The sequence below is a fragment of the Blennius ocellaris genome (assembly GCF_963422515.1).
Source record: "Blennius ocellaris genome assembly, chromosome: 11".
Taxonomy (NCBI): domain Eukaryota; kingdom Metazoa; phylum Chordata; class Actinopteri; order Blenniiformes; family Blenniidae; genus Blennius; species Blennius ocellaris.
Window position 1 is genome coordinate 20405424 of NC_137660.1, and position 23144 is coordinate 20428567.

The 23144-nt window shown below is 38.6% G+C and overlaps 3 protein-coding genes across 3 annotated transcripts; 1 reads left to right on the top strand and 2 right to left on the bottom strand.

Moving 5' to 3' along the window:
- Positions 1-8361: 8361 nt before the first annotated feature.
- On the bottom strand, positions 8362-12612 carry ppcdc (phosphopantothenoylcysteine decarboxylase). The gene is made up of 5 exons (XM_080504957.1): positions 12393-12612; positions 11745-11840; positions 11299-11427; positions 11040-11208; positions 8362-8596 (listed from the first exon to the last, which is right to left on the bottom strand). Exons 1-5 carry the CDS (start codon positions 12534-12536, stop codon positions 8508-8510), a joined length of 627 nt encoding a protein of 208 aa, XP_080361083.1. The 5' UTR covers positions 12537-12612; the 3' UTR covers positions 8362-8507.
- A 146-nt stretch (positions 12613-12758) lies between these two features.
- On the top strand, positions 12759-17563 carry hacd3 (3-hydroxyacyl-CoA dehydratase 3). Its single transcript, XM_080504321.1, has 11 exons — positions 12759-12916; positions 13931-13973; positions 14076-14149; positions 14620-14784; positions 15113-15158; positions 15427-15537; positions 15629-15756; positions 15871-15983; positions 16480-16586; positions 16663-16794; positions 16890-17563. Exons 1-11 carry the CDS (start codon positions 12839-12841, stop codon positions 16964-16966), a joined length of 1074 nt encoding a protein of 357 aa, XP_080360447.1. The 5' UTR covers positions 12759-12838; the 3' UTR covers positions 16967-17563.
- Positions 17560-22245, bottom strand: ints14 (integrator complex subunit 14). The gene is made up of 11 exons (XM_080504320.1): positions 21964-22245; positions 21763-21870; positions 21465-21620; positions 20437-20555; positions 20019-20161; positions 19834-19926; positions 19089-19233; positions 18852-18985; positions 18426-18544; positions 18101-18166; positions 17560-18012 (listed from the first exon to the last, which is right to left on the bottom strand). Exons 1-11 carry the CDS (start codon positions 22183-22185, stop codon positions 17779-17781), a joined length of 1539 nt encoding a protein of 512 aa, XP_080360446.1. The 5' UTR covers positions 22186-22245; the 3' UTR covers positions 17560-17778.
- Positions 22246-23144: the final 899 nt, after the last annotated feature.

Genomic DNA, 23144 nt, shown 5'->3' on the forward strand with positions numbered 1-23144 from the left:
GTTTGGAAATGTGTGTCAAATCAGGAGCATTTCCACTCTTGTTTGACTCGCACATCTTATACATGTTTTGAGAATCCACTGCACGTCTTCACAGGGACAATTTCAATTGTATAAATTTCAACACATAGAAACCGAATCTTGAAAATTGAAACTGCAACATCGTTTCAGTGGTATAACTTTCGTGCTGCTCTGTGTATAAAGGCATTTGGAGGCCTAAATTAACAGCTCAGTCTGTGGAGACACAATGGCCTTGAGATGCTCATTAAAGGCCAAAAGTGCCAGAGGTCCATGAGAGAATTATAAATGTCTTAATACAATGCATGGTTGAAACATTTTTAAGTTTGCTCTTTCTACATTAAGGGTTTTGCTATAAATAAATAAATAAATAAATATTGGTTACTTTGGCCAGGGATATGATTTTATTTTCTCCCCCTAATTTATTGTGCCACCATTTTTAATAAATCAACTGGATTAAAAAAAAAAAAACGACTTTGGAAAATATTTCATATATATATATATATATATAGCTATCATTTGAGTATCATCTTTAAAAAAAACATGCGCTAATATGAGCTCAGGTAAATAAGACCAGCTGAACATACACAGCAAACACGAGCTCAAAACTTGTGACGTTCCCATGAGCTGAGGCTGATAAAAAAAATACAAAAAAAAAAAAACGACGACCTTATATGACATTGGGTGATTATTTTGTCTACGTGTTTTTGTGGATTCATATTGATGGTGAAATGACAGTGAAAAGTGATCACCATGGGTTTGGTGACAAAGAAACACAACAGGAGGATCAAGAAAAGCTTTATTGTCCTTATATAAACATTTTCACTCTGTGATGGGTCTTACTGCATCTGGCAGTCTTGAGTTTGTGAAGTTTTCAGTTTTTATTGTTTGGAATTATATTGTATTGTACCCATTTAAATAAAAAAAAAAATGACATCACCACAAGGAATTAATACATTTTTGAATTAACTTAATTCTTCTCTTATTTTATGTTGCCTGTAGTTAATTTATTAACCACTGGCCATATTTGTTGTCCCACATTATTTTCACAACGATGTGAATTTTAGTAGAGTATTCATTTGGGTTAAGACTAAATGAAAGATTGGAGCCCGTGAGCTGGGATGCACTTTAACATTATCTGCAAGACAAACAAAAATTCATAGCATCCTTTGGACAGCACCAAGTCTTTAATTGTTCTTTTTAGCTGAGTCAATTATAGTACAGAGTAAAATAAGCAATGAATGAAATCGAAAGCCCCTCCGCATTGTAAACCATCCCAGACATGGACAAAACATGCCATGAAAGAGGCTTTATAGTACAGAATTACTGTTTGTTGACCTAATCCTAATGTAGTTAATGGTTTACTTTAGCTGACCAAAGTTAAAATCAGGTCAACCTTTACCTCAAGGACACTGTTTTACTTCTTGCCATTAATCATGTTGTGCAGTTTACCTTTCAGTGGATCTGAACCATGAGTCGTGGCATGGAACAGAACGACTGTTGCTGCAGTGGTCAAGTAGGAGTTATATAGCAGACATGTTTAAATAAGCAACCTGGTCAATAATTAGAGTGAGATGCTTTATCAGAAAAACCAAATTCTTCCACTCTATGTTGATTTGTTCTCTGACTGACTTAATGTCTTGTTGCGCTTGCATCATACCTGTCCCTTTCCACCTGAGAGATGGAAGCCAATTTGTGGGTCCCTTCAGGCTGCCACAGTTTAGTCTAGACAAGTTGGTGGCTTTCATTGGTCCCGGAGGTCCTCACATGTGAAGAGGTGCATGTTTTGGGGGGGGCTGATTGAGGAGAATAGTCAGGTTAAAAAAAAGAAAGAAAGAAAGAAAGAAAGAAAATTCTCTTTGGAGACTTCTCACATGTCCCACATTTCCAGTTGCCATGGTGTTACAGCTCGAGGCGAACCAACACACGGCGCCAAGGGACAAGACAAATCCTCAAACAAAAACTGATGTGCATACTCAACTGGGAGAGAAGTGGTGCAGCTTGGTTGAACATAAACAGGAGAAAATGGCTTAAAAAATTCTTAAAGACTGAATTCCCCCAAACAAACCTGTTACAGATTTCTAAGCCTGCAAATGATTATACACAAAAGATAATTTCCCTTTGTGTGTACCCTTCTGCTGAATACACCTGTCCTACTTCTACATAATCTTTGACAAATATAACTATCACAGATATAACTATCAGTGTGGATCAGGTTCAAAATCTAACATATGATTTTATCTAATGTGCATATATTGCTCAACTTATTCAAGTCCCATTTATTTAATTTGAGCTTTTGTGTATGTTGTGTATCTTTCTGTCAGAGTTCATTTAAATAGTCTTATTCAAGTTGCACTATTTATACGATAGTCAGCTCACAACACTTCGCATTCAAATTACATGTAAAAAGAAAATGCACATTTGATTATTTAACAAATGCACAAGGCCAAAGTTAGATGCATTTTATTTTTGTTGTCTCTACTTTAATGTGACTATGATATATTCTTAAAACAGAGACTCAAAAATCACAATGTTCTCTTTTTTCCCCTGTACATATCTTTTTGTTTTCAAATTGGAAAAAAAATTATAAATTGTACTATTCCATGCATGCGTAGCACATAAAATATGTATGACAAGCACATTCAAATTTCAGTATAAAACCAACATGTAGCACGTTCATTTCTATCTCGCCCTGAGTGAATCCATTGGATGTTTACCACTTTTAAATACCTCAGAGTCGATAAGAACAATCGTGGTGACACAGAGCAGCTGATCTCTCAGGGTATATAGTGTCTGATGAAACACGCTTGAATATCTCCAGAGGACTGAAACCAGCGTGTTTCGCTTGGAGACAGCTCGAGTTGCATCAGACACTCTGAACACCAAACATATTGACACATAGATGTAGACTTATTTGCTTATGCAAAAATAGAAACTATTTCTGTTTGACGTGTCACAGAGTTTATAAGAAAAAAAATCATTACAATTTCCTGTTACAGACAGCATCATAAGTCACATATGACCAAAATAGAATTAGCCTTATCTGAACTGTATTTAACTGGCAAAAACAAAGGTTTTATTGTAACTGTGAGTCAGAAATGTTTTTGCTATACTAGCTGTTGTGCTAGGATCAGGTCATCTTACTGCTTTTCTGTTTCATTAAACACACAAGCAGGATAAAAGCAATGCATGCTTTATATGGTATATCCCAACATTAATGTGATTCAATCAGTCTTCATTTATATTGCAGAAATAGTAACACAGCGATAATAAAATAAAAGAACAAGGAAAGAGTATGTACAAGACAAGTAATAACAATGCATGCAAAGGAAACAGTAGAGAAAATAACATGACATATAAAAAGTAATTAGAATATGAATGTATCAAAAAGAAGGGTAATAAATGTTAAAAACAAAAAAAAATACATATAAAAATTATTTATATGAAAAAAAATGTTGTGAGGTACAATCAGAGATATAGGAGAAGACCTACCATGCCCTGTTTGTATTCACAGCATTCATTTGACACATTTCAAGTTGACAGTGTTGTTGAGGGCTGTGGCCAGTACTTATTGTTCCCAGGACCTGGAACTTTGTACTTTTTGTTGAGGCTTTGGTTGTAATTGTAATAATTATCTAGACAAAACACAATCGGCCATTTATTTCCATGAAAGTGTAACTCATAGCAATTATAGAAACTTCAGCTAAGCTGACAATCATTGTCATTAAAAAAAGATAAAAGCATAGAGTCCTTTTGCGTGCAGCAGCGTGATTCTCCTGCAGAGCTCAACAGTTGAAGTCAGATTTCTACCTCTTTGTGAATTCTTGCATATCCCAAACAAAGGGGCTCTAGTTTGATTGCACTATTTGGAATCCTTGTTTGATAAGCATGTCCTGCAGCGGATGGAAATAAAACATGTATGCTTTGTCTTCAAGAGGGCTCCTTTGAGATTTTCCCATTGCTTGTGCTTGCTTATCAGATATTTTCGGAAAAAGTTCCTGGCTGTGAGAATGTGGCATTCATTCCCATTAAACACACCTGCAGACTGCTACCTCCTCCACAGTGCTGTCAAGGCCACAGGGACACTCCCCTTGTCAATCCGTCTGATGTAATGTTGCTCTGGCTTCATTAATAGAATCACACAGCAGCCAATAGCAGCAGGACAGGTTATGGTTCAGGGATGCTTTTCATTTAGGGAGCCATTCACACAGCTCCATGTGCCATGATGACTCGACAGCTCAACAGTAACAAAGCCCCCAGCTATTTGCAAACCAAATTTCATCCGGCTCTACTGGATTTAGTAGGAACACACAGAAACATAGATGAAAATATTTGTCCAGGCAAAATGCCAACAATCTTAGTCTGGGCCAAATGATGTCGCTGAATCTTGATCTTCCCCGATGCTTCTCTAAAAACCCTGAGTGGCCTGAAGAAGGTGAACAAAGACTCGGGAGCTATGCAGTGCTCCATGCAACTAGTTTATTTTCACTTAGACAAATAAGAGCAAGATCTGGACCTCTTACTGAAATCATGCCCTCTTTATATAGTATGCTGGGCCCCCTCTCTAATCACTATGTTAGTGCGAGCTTTAGGCCTCACAATCAAAAATTAAATCTTTCCAATTTCTCATAATTATCCGTGTCAGCCTTCTGGGGTTTTGGACCTTGGCCCATTACTGTTTCAATTACGGCAGTTATTTTCTTGTTTTTACTTGTGTCACAGAACTTCCCCATTGCTCTTACTGCATCGTATTTTCCACTGCATGTGTTGACACCATTATCTGTGAAGGCTGAGTCTCTCTTATTTAAAAAAAAAAAACATACCCAACAACATACAAACACATTGCAATACATGCTTCACTGCAAGTAAATTACCTGATTATACCAACAATCAATGCACAGACACAGCATTTATTAGTTATATAAATAGTCACCGGTCTCCATATTGTATAAGATTACAGGGCTGTTTGGGATATTGGAGCACAATCTTATTATTGGATGTGACATGAAACAAAAATGCTTCCTATGGAAAGAGACAGAAATCAAGGCAACTTGCAGATGGTGCAATTCTCACACCAGAAACAAACACCCACAGATAACATATGTCATAGGAATAGATTTTTTTTTTTTAATCACACAACACAGAAAAGCACACAAGAATCACACATATCTGCATGTGTTTGGTGTGACACAACCATTCTTTCTCAAAAGGAAGAGAGATATCAGTCTTCGGGAACTGATGACTGTAATTGATGAGCAGGAAATAAAAGGAATGAGTCACCTGAGGTGTGTGTGATGACTTGTGTTTGAAGTGTGTTGTGAAACCGACATCGAGAAGACTTGCTGAGAGAAAAACACATTTTGAAAATAAACTCTGCACCAAAACAAAGCGATATTAGTTTGTAAAAACATATCTTAATGATTTGCGAAGCATATGGTTCAAATTAGTTTACTCTGACACCTTTGTAACTGCCAGCAACATTTTGTTTTTTAACACACAAGACAGTGAGCTAACTGCACATTTTAGCACACTGATAATTACACACGTTGTCAGAGATGATTTACTATCATCTTGTCAGTTTTTTTCCTGGACACAGTCCAGGCAGATACACTTCCTTTTGGAGGGCTTAAAGAAAGATAAACACATCTTAAAGTAAAGGGAGACTGTGTTTCTTCACATGTGACCTTTCTTACTTGAGGTTATTTGTGAAAAGACTCAGTAAAACATGTTTGAGGCAAAGGAAACTTTTTTTTCTCACACAAATGGTAAAGATGTTCTGCGCAGCCCTGTCAACACAACACAATGAAGTGGGAAGGGCACCTTCTCATTACGGAGTCTCAGACATCCACATTTGGATAAATAATTGTATTTGCCGGTGCAGTAAAGCCGGTCTGTTCTATTGTGACGTATCACATGTCTATAGATATCTACAGACTATATGACAAACATATGATGAACTTTATGTTGTTACAATTTATCTTTGTATCATTAGTATTATTAGATTAACATTTTGACTCAAACACAATTCAAACTCATTTTCTTAAGATGTATTAATAGATAGATAGATGGAATAATGCACCATTTCCTCTTAACCCTACATCATCTCTAATGATAATTGCTGCTAATGATGTTTGATTAAAAAAAAATAACCCCAAGAAAAGTTTTGCTTGTGTTTTAAAAAAAAAATGAAATTATGATATATGTATTAATTTTCCAAAATGTGGACGCAAGCTGATTTGACAAGTTTTTCACAAGCTGTTCAACCAACCTGACCCATTTTCAAAGAATTGGCAACAATACAAATGATTCTGCCAAGAATATCGAAGAGACAAACAAAAAATGCCTTAACACAATAAGCCTGAATGACAAGATGAATGTACTCCCATGGATTGAATGCTGTTATTGTCGCAGCAGCATTCCTTTCTGTACACTCACAGGTGTGAGAGAAGTTATTTGCTACTTTGATTATTTAGGAAAGACGAGGGCTTAAAAGACGAAATAGGAGATCAAAACACTAAACTGTGGAAAGTTTTCTTTTGCTACCTCCTGATGACAATGAAACAGTCAGGAAGCAGTTCAACAAGTCCTGAACAGATTTGCGCGGGGATTATTAGAGAGAGGCCTTAGTGGATCCCTCCAAGACAGAAACTGTTGTGGATTTTGGATGGATTGCAGTCCAGGGCCAAGTGCGACGTCAGAAATCTTCCACGAGCATATGTCAATAATTCTCTAACTATACTGGTCCTCAGCTAGTCTACAAAACAAAGAAAACAGGCTGGGAGACGAGATCTGGATGCAAACAGAGTTTTATTGCTAAAACTCGGAGCCCAGGTCGACCAGTGGACACAAAGTCAGTGCTTCTTGGTTCAGTCTTTAAATACACTCCTTTGGGGTCGTCCCCCTCCCATCAGACACATCCCCTTTTCTTCTTGATCATTCATCGTTAATTTGGAAATAACCTTGTTTCTTCACAATGGACATAATGCGTGTGGGAGGCTCCTATTTAGCGCTTATCTGTTCATCGTACGTTCGTATAGTGTTCGCCATCTGGCTTTATTCCGGGTTTTTCTATGGCTGTACTGCGATACAGTTATAATTGACTTCTGGCCTTTCCACGGCCTGCGATTGATCTCTCGTCCTTCCACGGCTATTCTGAGACACAGTTATAATTGTTCGGGCTTGCTTTCCATTTTTTTTTTAACATTTATAATCTTGTTACATCGTTGTGGTTCAATCATCATGCATAGTATATTCGATTACACAGGCACTCATAATGGTGTTTACAGAAAAGGATAATTATTCAACAAAACTTTATACACTATGGACATAGTCAAGCCACAAAATGAAGAATGGACGACTAATGGTGCATGCATGCAGCAAGGCTTTTGTTCAGTTACCATTGGGAAAAGGCTGATTTATCCATTGGGAGTATCTGCAAGACAACAAAAAACAACTTTGCCTCATGAAAATCTGAAGCGCAAATGACAAATAATGTTCTCACCACCTAAACATGGGTTGCTCAGCATGCGCATGACAATACTGTTTTATCATTGCGAACAAGACAAAGTTCTTTTTCACTTGAACTGCAATGAAACGTTATTACACAGAACAACATAGGGAGATGCGACTTCCGCATGCAAGTGCTACCAAACTACTCAAATTTCCCAGCTTCACAGCTTTCAGATGGATTTTTTTCCACCAAGCACTGGGTAAAAATAATCCCACTCCCCAGTCTCTCACAAATTCAACATTACGTGCATATATGAGGTGCTTTAGAGTGCCTTGTGCTTCATTGAATACCCCAATAGCAATTTGTCCTGAATTTTAATGTAACTAAGCACAGAACCCTGCCGTTTCCCACTACTCTTGGATTTTGCATTCAGGCTGGGATTTACATGAAAGGAACCCTAAAGCTGACTTGGCAATAAGTTGTGACAGGAAACCTGTGATGGACTGGCGGCCTGACCAGGGTGTTAAGAGATATAAACAAAAAAACGAACGAGCATAGGCAAGCGGTCATAAAGTGACAGGATAAAACATCCCAGATCAAACCTGAACTCAAGATCCTCACATATCAGGGTGACATGATGAAGATTACTGAGGTGTTTTAAATTTAACTGAAATGGCATACTGGTCATTACACATCTGCTGTGTATTAGCACAGCTAAATAGATTTATGAACATTTATGTTAATGAAAATAACAAAGACATAACAACACACTGAATTCACAAGACATTCCTCCACAACAAAACAATAGGCTGTTTATTATTCTGGTTGCAGTGTTTGACATTTGTATGCAGTTGTTGAGGCCTTCGTATTCCTAAGAATATCAAATGTGACAATACTGAGACACTGCACGCACACCAACACGCACACGTTTTACATGCGTGTGTATGAGCTGGAAAAGCAAATAACTTGAAGGTAAAAGCTGCCATCGTGTTGATTCTTTATTGGTCTTTAGTTTCAGCTGGCATTAAAAGCATGATGCCATTCACGTTTTCTCACGTGATGCATCTGGTTTCTGAAGATACTGTTTGACAACACTGACAATAGTTGATACTTCTGCCATGGCACCTTTACCTGCGGAAAAGAAAAAAGTTAAAAGTCACTCAAACTTTTCTTAATAGAAAAATGAACAAAAAAGTGTTGAACTGCAGAGAAGAGGTTTCTGCTTGCTTACTCACACAACTCTTGGTATAACGCTAAACCAGTTTATCCTGGACTGGATTAGTCAGTAACCAGTCACTCAACCATTAACAAAAATTAGTGTTCAGTGTCAAAACAGTTCATGCACGATGCCCAATGACTCAGCTAGAAATAAAAGAAAAGGTTTCCTTTGTTCTTCCGGCAAAGTTACAGCAACAAACAGTTAAATCTGATGCCAGCAGCTGATTTCAATGCCGTGACCCATTGATTTATATACAGTTTTAGAAGGAGAGGATGAAAAAAACCCCCACCTCGTATCACTTGACCACTAAACCAAATGTTGACTTTAATGCTGTCTCGTGGTCTATGGAAATTACACCATGCCGCAATGTCTTCAGGAAGGACATTGTCCATCTCTGAAATTTTAAGAACAATGCTTTGGGGCCAATGCAGACAAACAGAAGCTGATGATCATGTGATCATCAGGTCTAACAAAATGATCCACTCGTGACTAAATGCTATTAAAGTCGGCTGAACCTTTCAGAAAGGCAGGCTGGAGCCTCTCGCATACCATCCAACAGCTCTGTTGGATACAGCCCAACAATACAGAAATGTAAACAATGTGTCTACTATCTTCTTACTGGATATCAATACATAATATATAACAATGTGTGTGAAGACAATGCCAAGAGTTTTACCTCACATAGTTAGCCTGTAAATCAAAGAGACTTAAGTGGTCTTCAGTCCCTACGAGTTGATTGAAGAATATTGCCTTTATTTTCTACATCAAATATCTAAACTTGAAAACAATAGCTTTTAAAATTAGTTATTTTTCACACTTGCTGCTGGATCATTATAACACTTGTGACTTCTATGAGTGAGACTTTACGCCTTTCACAGTGACTTCTGCAACCCCAAATAGTTTTAATTACATTTTAATGGTCTCTGCAAGTAGAAACTGCCTCTACACTAATGTAGCAATGATATTACACAAAATCATGGATTTAGTCAGTAGTAGTAATCAATTAATACATGGGTCAGTAGGTCTCCGACGACATTATACAAGGTTCTTTCTTCATCAACTTTAATCACATGACACACTCTGATGAAACAACAACTTTCTAAATTTGAGGATTAAAACATGCCATGAAAATGTACATTCTCCTCATATCTTTGATCACGAGGTTGCAGAGAAGAATGTTTTCCATAAAATCAATACCTGTGTCACTACTTTCTGTCAAAATCCACTCCAGATAACTGATCTTATACGACTGCTTTTAATACCGGATTGGTAAAATCAGCTTTGTTTATTGAATGTCATTCAGAATCAAGTTCCCGAAGCCACAGCCTGAGCCAATCTTATTCAAAGCAGTTTGAGACTGAGAATAAGTCCAGTAGGAGCCAAATCATCACCAAGGCAAATCAACGGAGGAAGCAAATGTTTTGGGGCAGATACTCTCTTTGTAAATCAATATTTGCACCACTGGCTGCCATGAAAATACATCATCCACCACCATTAGATGACAGTTCTGATAAAGATGGGAGGACACCATTGAAACATGTCAAAAAGCTATGTTGGAAAAAAGGCTCTTGGCTGAAGAGAACAGAATACCTGTAAATATTTGCAATTGTTGTGGTGAATCATTTTAATTAAGACATTTCATTTCTCAGTTTTGGGCACAGCTGAGTTGGTAGAGCTGGGGTTTTTTTTTTCCCAATCCAATGATGGTGGTAAGACCCCTCATCCTGCCTTGTTCATTTGTTAAAGTGGCCTTGGGGCACAAAACTTCAATTGTTCCAGCAGCTGCGAGAGCACGTTGCATGGCAAGTCGTCACCATTAGTGTCTAACGTTCGGCTTGATTGTGTGATAGAATTAAGTGAATTCACAGAGATAAAGCTATATAAATATCTTTTAGTTAATTATAGGTTGGGGAGCAGTGAAGTAAGTTTTTCATTGTACAGTGTAAATGTCTATTAATCTGTATATATGACAATAAATATCTTGGATCTTATCGTGGATAAATATTAAAAAAGAAAAGTCAATCTGTCATTTCTTTTGGTGTATCTAAATTATGGCATATGGTTGAAACTGAATACTTTGATGCATAACTACAGCGCAAAAAGGTCTCCTGTCTCCTGGCAACTTGATGTTTCTCCTGCAGGTGATGGTGATCATACTCAACGTCCCCGCAGGCAAATGTCAAGTAAATACAGACCAAATCACAGTATAATTTAAGGAATAGAAATTTAAAAAAAAGGGAACAAATGAAAAGTTATTTAAAAAAAAAGAGAGATTATGTCATAGTGGCAGAAGCAACATTTTCCAATCTGTATATGGAAATATTAAACATCAGCTTCCCTTGTATTACAACCCACCTTCATCTCCGCACACTAGCTTCTTGGCTATACAGGGGATTTCCACATATCCAAACTCCTGGAGCCTGGACACCTGCTGGGTTGTAATGGGATGCAGCCACATAGCAGTATTCATGGCAGGGCAAAACAGGAGAGGACGATTGGTATCCCAGGCTCTCACCACGCACGTCTATAAAGGTTAAACACAAATCAACCTGGAAATGCTTGCATATAAATTATATGGTAAACAATTTTTTTCATCATATTCTAATGTTCTCACCAGTAAATTGTCACAGATGCCACTAGCAATCTTCCCCAGGCTGTTGGCATCAAGAGGGGCAATGACAAATAGGTCTGCCCAGCGCCTCAGTTCAATGTGTAGCACAGGGTCAGATCTCTGAGTCCACAGCTACACAGGAGAAGCAGTTTGGTACAGATTAACAAGACTCTTTCACTTATTTTCTGGAATATGCGATGCTATGTTAAAAAATCTCAATCTCCTCTGACACAGCCTTGTTTTTCACTAACAATAATTCTTCATATATTCCATTGAAAGAGTATGAAGGAATCTACATGTAAACTGTTGGAAAGGGATACGGTTAGGGTTAGTCATTTTAGGAATGTTATACTGTCTCGTTGATATATTAACAGCAACACATTCAAGTGTCTCTGCTATAGACACATACAAATGACAGAAAAACACATTTGAATAGTGTTTAATATTACCTCCCACTCATCTTTGTCACTGTAGATTTTGACTGATATCTCTGCAGGGTTGTAGAAGTGCTTAGCATGCTCTGTGGTGACCACTCTTACGTCCACCTAAACCATAAAACAGGACAAAGACATTCAAATGCACTTTTGTTTAACCAGATAAAAAACATATCCTGCTGTGAGATACAACATGGTGCCACTGTGCTATTCACAATATTGATGGCAAAAAGAAAAAAAAAATCACCCTTTTAGCCAAAATTCTTGTGCTTTTATGGTGTTTAGTGGTGATTGCAAATGCAATGCAAATATGGGTTGTTGTTTTTCATACCAAATGTCATCAGATTAATACAGTTTTGAAAAGGCGTTACAATAAACATATTGGAAATGATTAACTTGTTATATTTTGATGTGAGCAATGGATTGGTTGAGTCACCTGAGCGTTGATAAACGCAATGAGTAAACAAAAACACAACACATTTTAACCAACTCTCCTTGATATTGAAGTTAAATTGGCATGAAGCTGCGTAACATCACCACCTTGCGGTCAATGTGAGTTTGTGCACACCATGACATGTTGAGAAGCAACGCGCGTGTTGCAAATAACAAACAACGAACACACGACTGTCGATAATCGAGTCACACATGCAGGAAGCAGCTCACCCCGGGGAGCTGAAGCAGCTGTACCACCAGCAGAGGCAGTTTTAAAGCTGCGACGCTTCCTGTAACACCAACAAGCACACAGAACGTCCCAGGGGATTTCAACAAGTCCGTTTTTGAACACAAAACGTCTTCGTCTGTCTGCATGTTCCCTCGACACGGCGAGCTCAGTGCTTCACGGGTTGCCGTGCACCGTGCTGTATCAGGGCGCTGCCTGTGTCCGCCATCCACTTCCACTTCCGTAAACATTCTCCACGGGCCAATCAGCAGGGGACAGCACAGTGCGTCGTGACGCAAGCAGCTTCGGAAAGCCAGTGCACGCCTCGGAGAATATTCTGGGTATTTTTGCCGAAGCCTTTCGCTGTGCAGCTAGCATGATCCGAGAAGACCCCTGCCAGTATTAGACCAGCTTGAAACATCTCAGGAAGAACTGAAAACAAGGCGTCGCCATGCCGCTCACCCCTCTTGTTTACTGGGCTCAACGTCACGAAGAAGTTTACCTGCGCGTGGAGCTGACGGACGCTCAGGTGAGTTAACAGGTCGTGACGGCACATCAGCACAGTGCTGTCTCACAATCTAATCTTACACTACAGGCGACTAATAAACTTTTACTGATTTAAAAAAAAAAAAAAAATGAAGGCTACAAGCTGGTGTAAATACTTCTATGCTGTGCAGATGGTGCCCGTATAAATAAGGAAATCCAATGAATCGATGGCTCATATAGTTACACCGCTTTCTCATCAGGCCTCTCAGTATCTGTCGACATGGAATGTTTGTTTTTTGTAATCAGTTTTGTGAATGAGTGATTAGTGGGTCACATTCATAGAGATAAACATGCAATGCAGGTACAAAGTGTGAGTCTGCAGGTGAAGCTATAAAACATGAGGGGCAGGTGGAGTATTTCCTGACTTCTGGCTGCAACCAGGTCTTGGAATCATACTAGTTTCTTTGCACAGCATATTTTTATTTTCAGATATGAAATGTGTAGACAGACATGTGCACAAACAGATTGGACCCCTTAATCGGCCCATTGCATTTACTCAAAAATGTTCACAAATAAAGGAAATACTCTCGTATCGAAATGTAATTTCTATGCATGAAAACAATACACAGTCAGCATGAATGTGTGCATATGGCTTTATATGTTTTTCATCTACATCAGTGCCTTAACCGAGAGAGCTTCATGGCTTCACACAGCAGGAAAAGTCAGGATCGTGGGGGACCCTTTCCCTTAGTTTTGTACAAATTATTCAGAAAAGGTTATGCTTAGAGGAAATATGCAGGGACTTAAACTCTACATTTTGATAAAACACAGAATTTAATTTAAGTGGATAATTGTTGAGTAATTTACAGTAAATAAAGACTGAAATTATGATAAATAACTATCGGGAGGGATTTACTCCATAGAATTGCAATGATATACATTATATTCTTTATTGATTGATTATTTCAGTTGTAGATTTTTTTTTTTTAAATGCCATTTTTTTTTGTCATCATGCACAAGAAGTGCTTTAATTTTATGTATTTTGTTCCCACCCCAGAACATTGACGTCCATGTGCATGGAAATGTCCTCCACTTTGCAGGTAACGGACTTTCATTGATATTGCACAAGTTCCCCTGAGAAAAAAGAAAAAACATTTTAAAATGCATGATTTGCAACATTTATCTATTGTCTTATCTTGTAGCGAAGGGACATGGTGCGAAGGGACAAAATGAATACGAGTTCAACTTGGAGTTTCGTTTACCTGTGAAGCCAGAGGTATGTGTTTGTTAGTAGTAGTGCTATATAAATAAAGTTGAATTGAATTGAAATCATCCAGGCAGACTAATTTGTGCATACATACATACACATAAATAAACAACACACATGTCTCTACAAGTGTGGTGCTAAACACAAAAAGTAAATACATTAAATGTTTCAATAATTCAAGTGAGGCTCAAAGATCTGTACAGTAATAACAGTACATGTCTTATTTTAAATAGTAGGCCTACAATTTTAGCCATTATTTTAACTAGTTCCTTAATATGCTTTATAAAATATATGGATTCCTAAACATTTTATGGAATAAACTTTTTAATATCTATACCATCTATTTTTATATACATGACCTGATCACTGCACTTTTGACTGTTTGAGCTGAAAATAATATAACAGGTCTTGCTAATATTTAAGGATAATTTATTAAATTTAAACCAATTAAACATTTAAACATGAACCTGCATTCCCAGGTGAGTCACAAGTCCACGCAGCGGCAGGTTAACATTACGGTGAGGAAAGAGCAGCGGGGCTGGTGGGAAAGACTGACCCTGCAGGAGCGCCGGCCGATCTTCATAACGCCCGACTTCGACCGCTGGCTGGACGAGTCAGATGCCGAGATGGAGATTCGGGAAAAGGTGTGGTTAAATTTGTGTTGTTTATAGAGATCCGCACACATTTCAAAGCTTTTTTTTTTTTTTTTTTAAAGATCCCATACTTGTTTTACAAGGTGAGAAAAGGAACAAAGTTGATTTGAAAAATCCTAAAATGCAATTTCTTGGGTAGTTATTTGGTTCAGACCCAGAGATAAATGGACAGCAAGTTTGTGTACAACAAATAAAAGTTGGGGGAAATTTATTTTTCCATTGAGTGGGGGCTTTGAAATACACTTGTTCAGTTGAAGATGGCACCACTGACCTAAATGAATGATTGAGTTCTAAAAAATTTTTTTTTTTTTTCTACAAGGAGGAGAGAAAGAACAGGCTCAAGGCTGTGAGGCATAAAGAAGAAGGTGAGCATCTTTTGACCAGACGTACTGAGAGATACAGCAAAATCCCTCATATTTCAGTTCTTTTACACCACATTGGATCAAAATCTAACCGTCTGTAGGATTCAAAAGGATTCAAACATCAGATCCCAGATTTGCTCTATAAAGGCCGCGGTATCACAGGCCCGATGGTCATTTTTTTATGTTATTTATCATCTTGGATGTATTCTGCTAAATTTCATTATTATGGATCAGCTACCCTCATATTCAACATTTTCTTGTAATCTTTCAGGTTTTGTCAGTTTGAAAACAGCATTTTTGTTTGTTTACAACTTGGTCCAGTTTCTTGGTTTTTCCTGGATGTTCATCAACATGACTGTGCGTCTTTTTATGTTTGGACAAGGTGAGAATCACCACTTTTCTTTTCTTTTTACAGCTTTTAGTTGTTTTTATTGATGGACCAGTGGAGTCACAGAAATATGCTCTTGTTTCAGATTCTTTCTACGACACATTTCACACGATGTCGGATGTGATGTTCTTTTGCCAGATTCTGGCATCTGTAGAAGTTCTCAATGCCGCTTTCGGCATTGTCCACACAGGTGTTGTTCCAACTCTTATACAGGTACCTGTTCTTTTAGTTTGTTTATAGCATCTCAGACAAATCATGTATCTTGTTGCAAATACCATCATGTTCGGTTCATGACGAGTGCGTCTGTCGCTTCTCTTTGTGCCTCAGGTGGTCGGAAGGAATTTCATCCTCTTCATCATTTTTGGGAGTTTGGAGCAAATGCACAACCAGCCAGTCGTCTTCTTCGTATTCTACTTGTGGAGTGCTATTGAGATTGTCAGGCAAGTAGAGGTTTATTGAAGAAGGTAAAAGCAGCTGATTGTCACAGACTGAGGCTGAAGTTTCGCCATCTTGCTGATGTCAGCTGTTTGAACTTCCTTCTTCCTAAAATTAAAAGCTGTCATTTCAAATAAAATAAAAAAAAAAGAAAGAATTGTAGCATCTCACGTTATGCAATTGACCTGGTGTTATGTTTTACTTCCTTTAAGTTAAACCAAGGAATGATCTGTGACCGAAAACAGAAAATGAGTTTTGTGACCCGTTACATTGGAAGTATTAACAAAATTACTTTCTTAGATATCAATAGCAGGAAATTACATTCAATTTTGACTCTAAAAGGAACATTTCTGTACTGTGTTTTACAATTTGTTTGCATAAATTCCTGCTGTACAACAAATTTGAAGTTAATGTCTACTGTTTATAATAACCAGCATCCTTTCAAGTTATAGGCCAATACAATAACGCTTAATTCCAATTGTGTTGCTGTTTTTTTTTCAGGTATCCATTCTACATGCTGGGCTGTCTCAACACAAACTGGAAAGCTCTGACCTGGCTGCGGTACACCGTTTGGATACCACTGTACCCGTTAGGCGTTTTAGCCGAAGGTAAGATTGGTCACTTTATGAAATGTTTACAATTCCTCAATGCAGTTACTGAAGTGAGTCTCTCAACCCATTGCAGCTGTGGCAGTGATACAATCCATCTCCATCTTTGACCAAACCAAACTCTTCAGCATTCCTCTACCAAAAGCAATCGGCACCTCTCTGAACTTCTCGTACTTCTTGTACTTCTATCTTGTTCTCATGTTCCTGGGTAAGTCCGTAAATCAGGATTTATTAACATATTTTACATTCTGATGTCACAATTTTTGTTCTGATATTGATCTGCCAGTTTCCTCTTCTTTATAGGACTTCTTATCAACTTCCGGCACCTTTACAAGCAGAGGCAGAAGCGTTTCCGAACCAAAAAGAGGAAAGCGAACTGAAATTGAGCCACGATGACATTCCTCAAACACCTTCGCTGCCTGCTCATTTCTGAAATTAGTTATTTGACCTTTGTGGATAAAAATTGTGTTTCAGACATTAAGTTTGGCCTATTATTATAAAATCAGTTCTTTCGTGCAGACATCAAGTATAAGATTTAACAGCATTTCATCACTGCGTATGTGATTATGATGGCACTCACTACTAAATGCTTTCTCTTAAATCAGATGGAGACTTAAAAGCTCTTTTAAAGTTACAGGTTTTGGTATTCTCCATTTTACTGTTTGAAGTTTGTTTGATCCGTTTTTTTCCCCCCATTGCAGTGGTATTTTTGACTAACAATCACTTATTAGGAAAATCTGCTGTTCTGATATCATGTAAAGTCAATGATGTAAAGAAGGCGACCTTATTCATAGTTATTAAGTTATTATGATTCCAGATGCACCCGTCTTACAAAGCTCAGGGAAAAAACATGCTGGGAAATCATGTTCACTCAATAATAAGCTCTTATGAGCATATTAATTAAATGTTTTGTCAATCCGTTGGTTATTTTCAGAGTTACTCCTTCCAATGTTTCCTGTACGTGTGGCAGTTATTCAACCCTGAATAAAAATGAAGTTTTAATGTGGTCTGTTTCTGAAAAATTCCTACAAAGACACGTTAAAAAACAAAATCTATGTACATGTTGACATTTACATTACAAACACGTGAAGTGTCCCTGTGAGTTCTTCAACCGACGTGTGAAATACACCCCATGGCCGTTGCACACAGGCGTCCATATTTCTCTGATGATTCACGCCAACTGGGGTGTGGCTCAGCTTGAGAAGTCGGTGTGCATGGGAGCTATGTTGTGATCAAAAGCGGCGTACTGGGAGTCACCAGTGCTGGCCAGCTTGAGCTGCTGTGCGGCGTGGGTGAGCTGGAACGCGGCGTCGGGGTGGGCGGAGTCTGGCAGCAATGTGCACTCCCTCTCCAAGAGTTCGGCCACTCCTTTCAGAAGCTCCCAGAAGCCAAACGCCAAGGCGGCTTTCCGCAGGCGGTTCAGCTCCTGCACAGATGCGTCGACGAAGCAGTAATCAATTCCTTGAAAAGTCCCAGCTTTGTTCCCGTTTCTGACCCATTTTGGCTCAACTCACCTTGTAGAAAGTCTGTGTTTTATCAGGCAGCTTCCTTGCATTCCTCAGGATCTTCTGGACATCAGTCTAAAAGCATAAAAACACCTTTTAACGACAACTAGAAATTAATCTCATGTTTAAATTATGAATTTCTTCAAGCCGAAGCTGTTGTGAAAGCTCTAACATTCAGTGTAAGGCAGTGTTTGTATCAAGCAGCATTGCATTCACATCACAGAGGAAATGTGGGTTTGTGAATTTTCCCTTTTCCGGTATCTATTGAAATGCTGCTTTTGATTTCTGGAGATCGACAAACAACTGGAGATTCTTCCAGTGTATTTGACCTCACCTGCAGTCCGCTGGCTTTAATCCACACGGTGACGTTCTGGGCGTAACTTCTTTTGGCCTGCGGCGTCACAGGGAAAGGGCTCTTGCTGTCATCCTCTCCATACGGGTTTTCTGCAGCTTCTGAAATATATGAACGTTTATGGGACACATGAATCGGTTGAATAACCTTGTCAAAATCAGAACGGTTGTAAGAGAGCTGGCTCAATTATTGACTGCTCTGTTGCAGTGTCGTTTGCGCTCACGCAGTCATTTATGTATCACTGTGTGGCAGGTCAGGGTTCTCTAACAAACTCACCTCTACAGAAATAACGGCGAAACAGAAAGTATTAAAGAGGATGCTTAAGAGACTGTTGTGAACATTTACAGAGGTTTTAGTTTAACTTGATGGGAACCCTGACACTGACACGGCGAAGGAGAGGAAAGTTACCTGAGATTGGTCCCAGGTGTGAGATCTTTCCCAGCCACGGCAGAGGCTCTGAACCGGGCTCAAACAGAGACATCATCAGGTTGGATTTCTTTTTGCTATCTGCTTGTGCGTACAGCATACCGAACCACTCTGGCCTGGCAAACAAACGTTTGAAACATTTCACCATAAAATATAGCAAACTGTTAATGTTGGAGTGAAACGCCACCAGACAAAGATAACAACTTGACAGAATCTCACCCCAGCTGAACCAGCGCCACCATGCCCTCCACCTTCAGACTTCCATGCAGTAGCACACAGAAGTTGGGACTTTTTCCTGCCATTTGACTGGCGGAGGGTTCCTCCTCAAGCTCCTCGGTGGCACCGGTACCGACTTCATCCACGTCTGAAATTAAGGGAAAAATTTGTATGTTTATTGAAGCTGTGACATAATAAGAATTAGATCATTTTGTTTCACATTTCCAAATACTGTATTAATATTTGGAATTTAAAAATACCATAACATTTACTAGCTAGTACAGGGGTGGCCAACCAGTCACAGACTAAGAGCCACAAAAATGATCGTGGTACTACAAATGTGATGGTACTTCCAGAATTGGCCTCTGGCTTCTAAATTAATATTTTCTTTAAATCTGGAAGAACAGTACTAATTATGAAAAGATTGTCCATTATCTTAACACTTTTTCTTAGCCATTGAGCCCAATAGATATAGATATAGATATATAGACATACCTTTTGAGTATAAGGAGAATTTTTACATCTCTTATGTACCTCTTGCCAAACCATTTTCTAATGCTTTAACATCGGATTCATTACCTCATGTTTCTCCTTTTTAGTTGTTTGTTCTAGAATCTCAATGGGTTTAAAGACTCAGTTCCATCCCAACGTGTCTAAGTTTGGAAATCTCAAAAGCCACACTATAATATTTTATGTTAGGTAATGACAAACCCCGCATTGCATGCGGATTAAAAACATTCAAGCCAACCTTTGTTTACAGCAATAGGAAGAACCAAGTGTCTGGATGTAACAGGCGGACTAGAGATGTCAGCGATTTCAAGGAATCCCACGATTTCCAAATCTGCGAAACATAGGAAAGAATCATAAAACGTATGGAGAGTAAGTTTTTTTAACTTTAAAGTGTAATCATGAAGTTTGAAGCAGGGTGAGTACCTGTGCTGACAGTTTGCGGCATGGGCTCCACCTCGTCGTCCACTATGACGGGCTCGGGACGAGGGAACACCTGAACGTCTGACGACAGGTTGCCACAATGCAGAACCGCGTGGAACGGAGAGTACGCTAAGTCAATCAGCCGTCTGCAGTTACAGAAAGACAAACAGAATGTTTCTTACTTAAGATGAGTGTTTTCCTCATACAGTATTTTCTCTTGAAGTATGGTATGAGATGAGTACACTATTCTGTTTGAATATTTGTATGAAAGGATTACTATTTACAGTCATCTTATTTATCATTCTATAAAACCTTTTGTCAAATTGAGACCTAAAAATTGCACTTCAAATTTTGTAATGTGTATGTGAAAGAAAAACGTAAACAATCCTGAATCTGTCTCATATGTTTTTCAGAGTCATACCCAAACATGCCCTGTACACTCTTCATGCATAGTGGTCCGTCCACAGTGAAGATCTGCCCATCCCCTCCGCTGAGGCGAAGGAGCTCCTCCAAGTTGTCCATGGCGTCGGTCATCTGCAACTGCAGTTACAAAAGACACAAGGTCTCATTTTTAGACAGCAAACGAAAATCTCAGTTTTCAAAAGGTTTGAACTATGGATGAATTGCTTTAAGATGGGGGTCATGTAAACATGTTCCTGCAAACAACAAATAATGATCATGATGGGTGTGTTCGCGATGATAAAAGAGTGCACAGGAGTTCATTGAGGAACTTTGTTGTCCAGTGCCTTCTGCACCTCAAAGTCTTTGGGAAGTCAAGATAAACATGTGGCTGGTTGACCTGGAGGCTGTACACTTGTAACTGTGCATCAGGTTGAGGCTGGACTAGACAAGTATCACCAATCACTTGTACAAAAGAGCAAAAGCAGACTGTACTTCCTGATGAGGCTACGATCTTTGAACATCTACAGGAAACTCTGTATGCTTTCTTGATCTGTGGTGGCCTTGTTTTACACAGTGATGTGTGTGGGAGGCAGCACACCAAAGTATGACTCATCCATGGTGGCGGTGTCAAGCTCAGGTGGGCCGGCTCTGTGGGGAGCACAGAGCTGCACACTCTGGTGACAGTTACAGAGAAGACGAGTCTGGACAAATGACTGGACATCATGGCCACTGGCAGTCACCCTCTGCACATTGTCATCAGCAAGTCGAAAAGCTTGTTGTTGTTGTTGTGGAATGCTGCTGCTCACCAGACTGCAGGTCTAATAAAAACTCCCTGGCGCATCACAATGTACAATTGTCTTAACCACTGATATAATAGCTTTCCATTATTCTGAAACATTTCCTTCAAATATCTTAGCAGAAGATCCCTTTTGCAGCTCTCTGAAGTTCAACTAACCAGTTTGTTTTGAAATTATTATTTTCAAAGTGAACAACAATCGGGCCAGTGAAGCTGGTGAGAAGGCAGTAACAAAAAGGATGAGTCAGTACCTCCTCTGCATTGGCTACAGACATGATGAACAATTTGGTTGGAAAAGGGAAAGGGAGAGGAAACTTCTTGTCATCTCCACGCTGCTTTAGTGATTGGAGCGAGTGTCTCAGGGAACCCTTTCCGATGCCAAGAGATCCATCAGTAACAAGTACCAACTGAAAGACAGAGAAGGAAAAAAACACAAAAATATAAGCAATAGACACCAAGAACTGAAATCACAGTAACAAAATTATTCAAATAAATATCAGTTTCTGGAGTTAATGATAAATACTGATAGTGTTTGAATAGTTAAAATACCTGACAGGGACATGCACTTCCCCACTCCTGCTGTACTACGTTACTGACGCCATTAAGTGCTGCTTCAATACAAGTCTTGTCATAGTCTTCCAGCCTGCTCAGAGCCTCCTGCACACAAAAAAACACATAATCACTTAAATCTCATTCCGACCCCCATTTAAACATAGCAACTTAGGCCTTTAAATATAAAGTGCAATTTACCTGCAAAGCATTGTAGTCCCTGGTGAAAGGCACCAATAGCTCCCAGAGGGAAGAAAAGGCCATCAGTGATGTGAACTCCAAGCGATAGTTTGAGGCCATATGCTCAAACAACATGTTGAGGCCGTGGACAGCAAGGTTCTTCCTCTGAAACTCTTCGCTGCCATCCAGACACACTGGTCGTGTCATGGACAGAGATACGTCCATCAACACCACGGTAGGCATGGTTCTCTGCTTAGGTAGATCCCCAAGATTACAGTGTACCGAAACTGTCCTCCAAAGTGCTTCGTCTGGAGCACAAGACAAGAAACGTATGATTATTATGTGTGCATATGCCAGCAGTGCATTTTGAGACCACTTGAAAAAAAAAAAACCTGGGTATGCTTTCTGATATAAACATAATACTGTGATTCATATTGAAATTGCACCTGATCCAAATAATTGGAATTGTTTTTTTGTTTGTTTGTTATTTTTTTGTAATTATAATCAGATTTTAATTACAAATCAACACCAAGTGCAAACTATGCAAAACACTTATGTAAAAAAAAAAAAACGAAATAAAAAAACTAAACAAAAACAAATTCTAAGTTTGTTATTGTTTCTATATACACTGGTGTGTTTAAGAATTGAGTTGAACATTCTATGGCCTGAACAGGGGATGTACATCTGAAATGCATTCCTAATATCAAAACGATGTTGGTTTAAAACATGCAGACAGCAACTATCGAATTGTTTACCCTACATGATTTGAAAACTAAACATAAAACTTAGTTTTTACTTCCAAAGCGCCATCACTTGAAAACAATCTGTTTGAAGAACCTCAATTTGTTTTATGTGCTTGTTCATTTGAATCAAATCATATCATATAAATTACATTCCAGGACAATAATCTTCAAAACATGTATGCAATTGAATCACCCCATTTTTTACATCGCGATGCTTTACCAAACATGCTTTTACATTTTACCATTACTTTATTATAAAGTCAATAACTATAAGACTTGTATACATATTTATACTGACGTGCTTCACGATTGTTTAACAATATAATATGTATTGTTAACACATTCATGTAAAGTATTCTACATTGAACTGAATGTAAACAATAACTAACTTGTCCTGAACATGATCGTTGGTCAGCACTGTGCGCCATTTATTTGAGCTGTAATATAAGTTGTACATTC

Excerpts from the sequence above, each read along its gene's own strand:
- hacd3 (XM_080504321.1), top strand. The coding sequence starts at position 12,839 with ATGCCGCTCACCCCTCTTGTTTACTGGGCTCAACGTCACGAAGAAGTT. Across the intron at positions 13,974-14,075 it reads AAATGTCCTCCACTTTGCAG|CGAAGGGACATGGTGCGAAG; the intron begins GTAACGGACTTT and ends CTTATCTTGTAG. Across the intron at positions 15,159-15,426 it reads TGTGAGGCATAAAGAAGAAG|GTTTTGTCAGTTTGAAAACA; the intron begins GTGAGCATCTTT and ends GTAATCTTTCAG.
- ppcdc (XM_080504957.1), bottom strand. The coding sequence starts at position 12,536 with ATGCAGACAGACGAAGACGTTTTGTGTTCAAAAACGGACTTGTTGAAA. Across the intron at positions 11,841-12,392 it reads AGCTGCTTCAGCTCCCCGGG|GTGGACGTAAGAGTGGTCAC; the intron begins GTGAGCTGCTTC and ends TTTATGGTTTAG. Across the intron at positions 11,209-11,298 it reads GCATCTGTGACAATTTACTG|ACGTGCGTGGTGAGAGCCTG; the intron begins GTGAGAACATTA and ends TAACCTTTATAG.
- ints14 (XM_080504320.1), bottom strand. The coding sequence starts at position 22,185 with ATGCCTACCGTGGTGTTGATGGACGTATCTCTGTCCATGACACGACCA. Across the intron at positions 18,545-18,851 it reads ACACCTGGGACCAATCTCAG|AAGCTGCAGAAAACCCGTAT; the intron begins GTAACTTTCCTC and ends CATATATTTCAG. Across the intron at positions 18,167-18,425 it reads TTAAAGCCAGCGGACTGCAG|ACTGATGTCCAGAAGATCCT; the intron begins GTGAGGTCAAAT and ends TTATGCTTTTAG.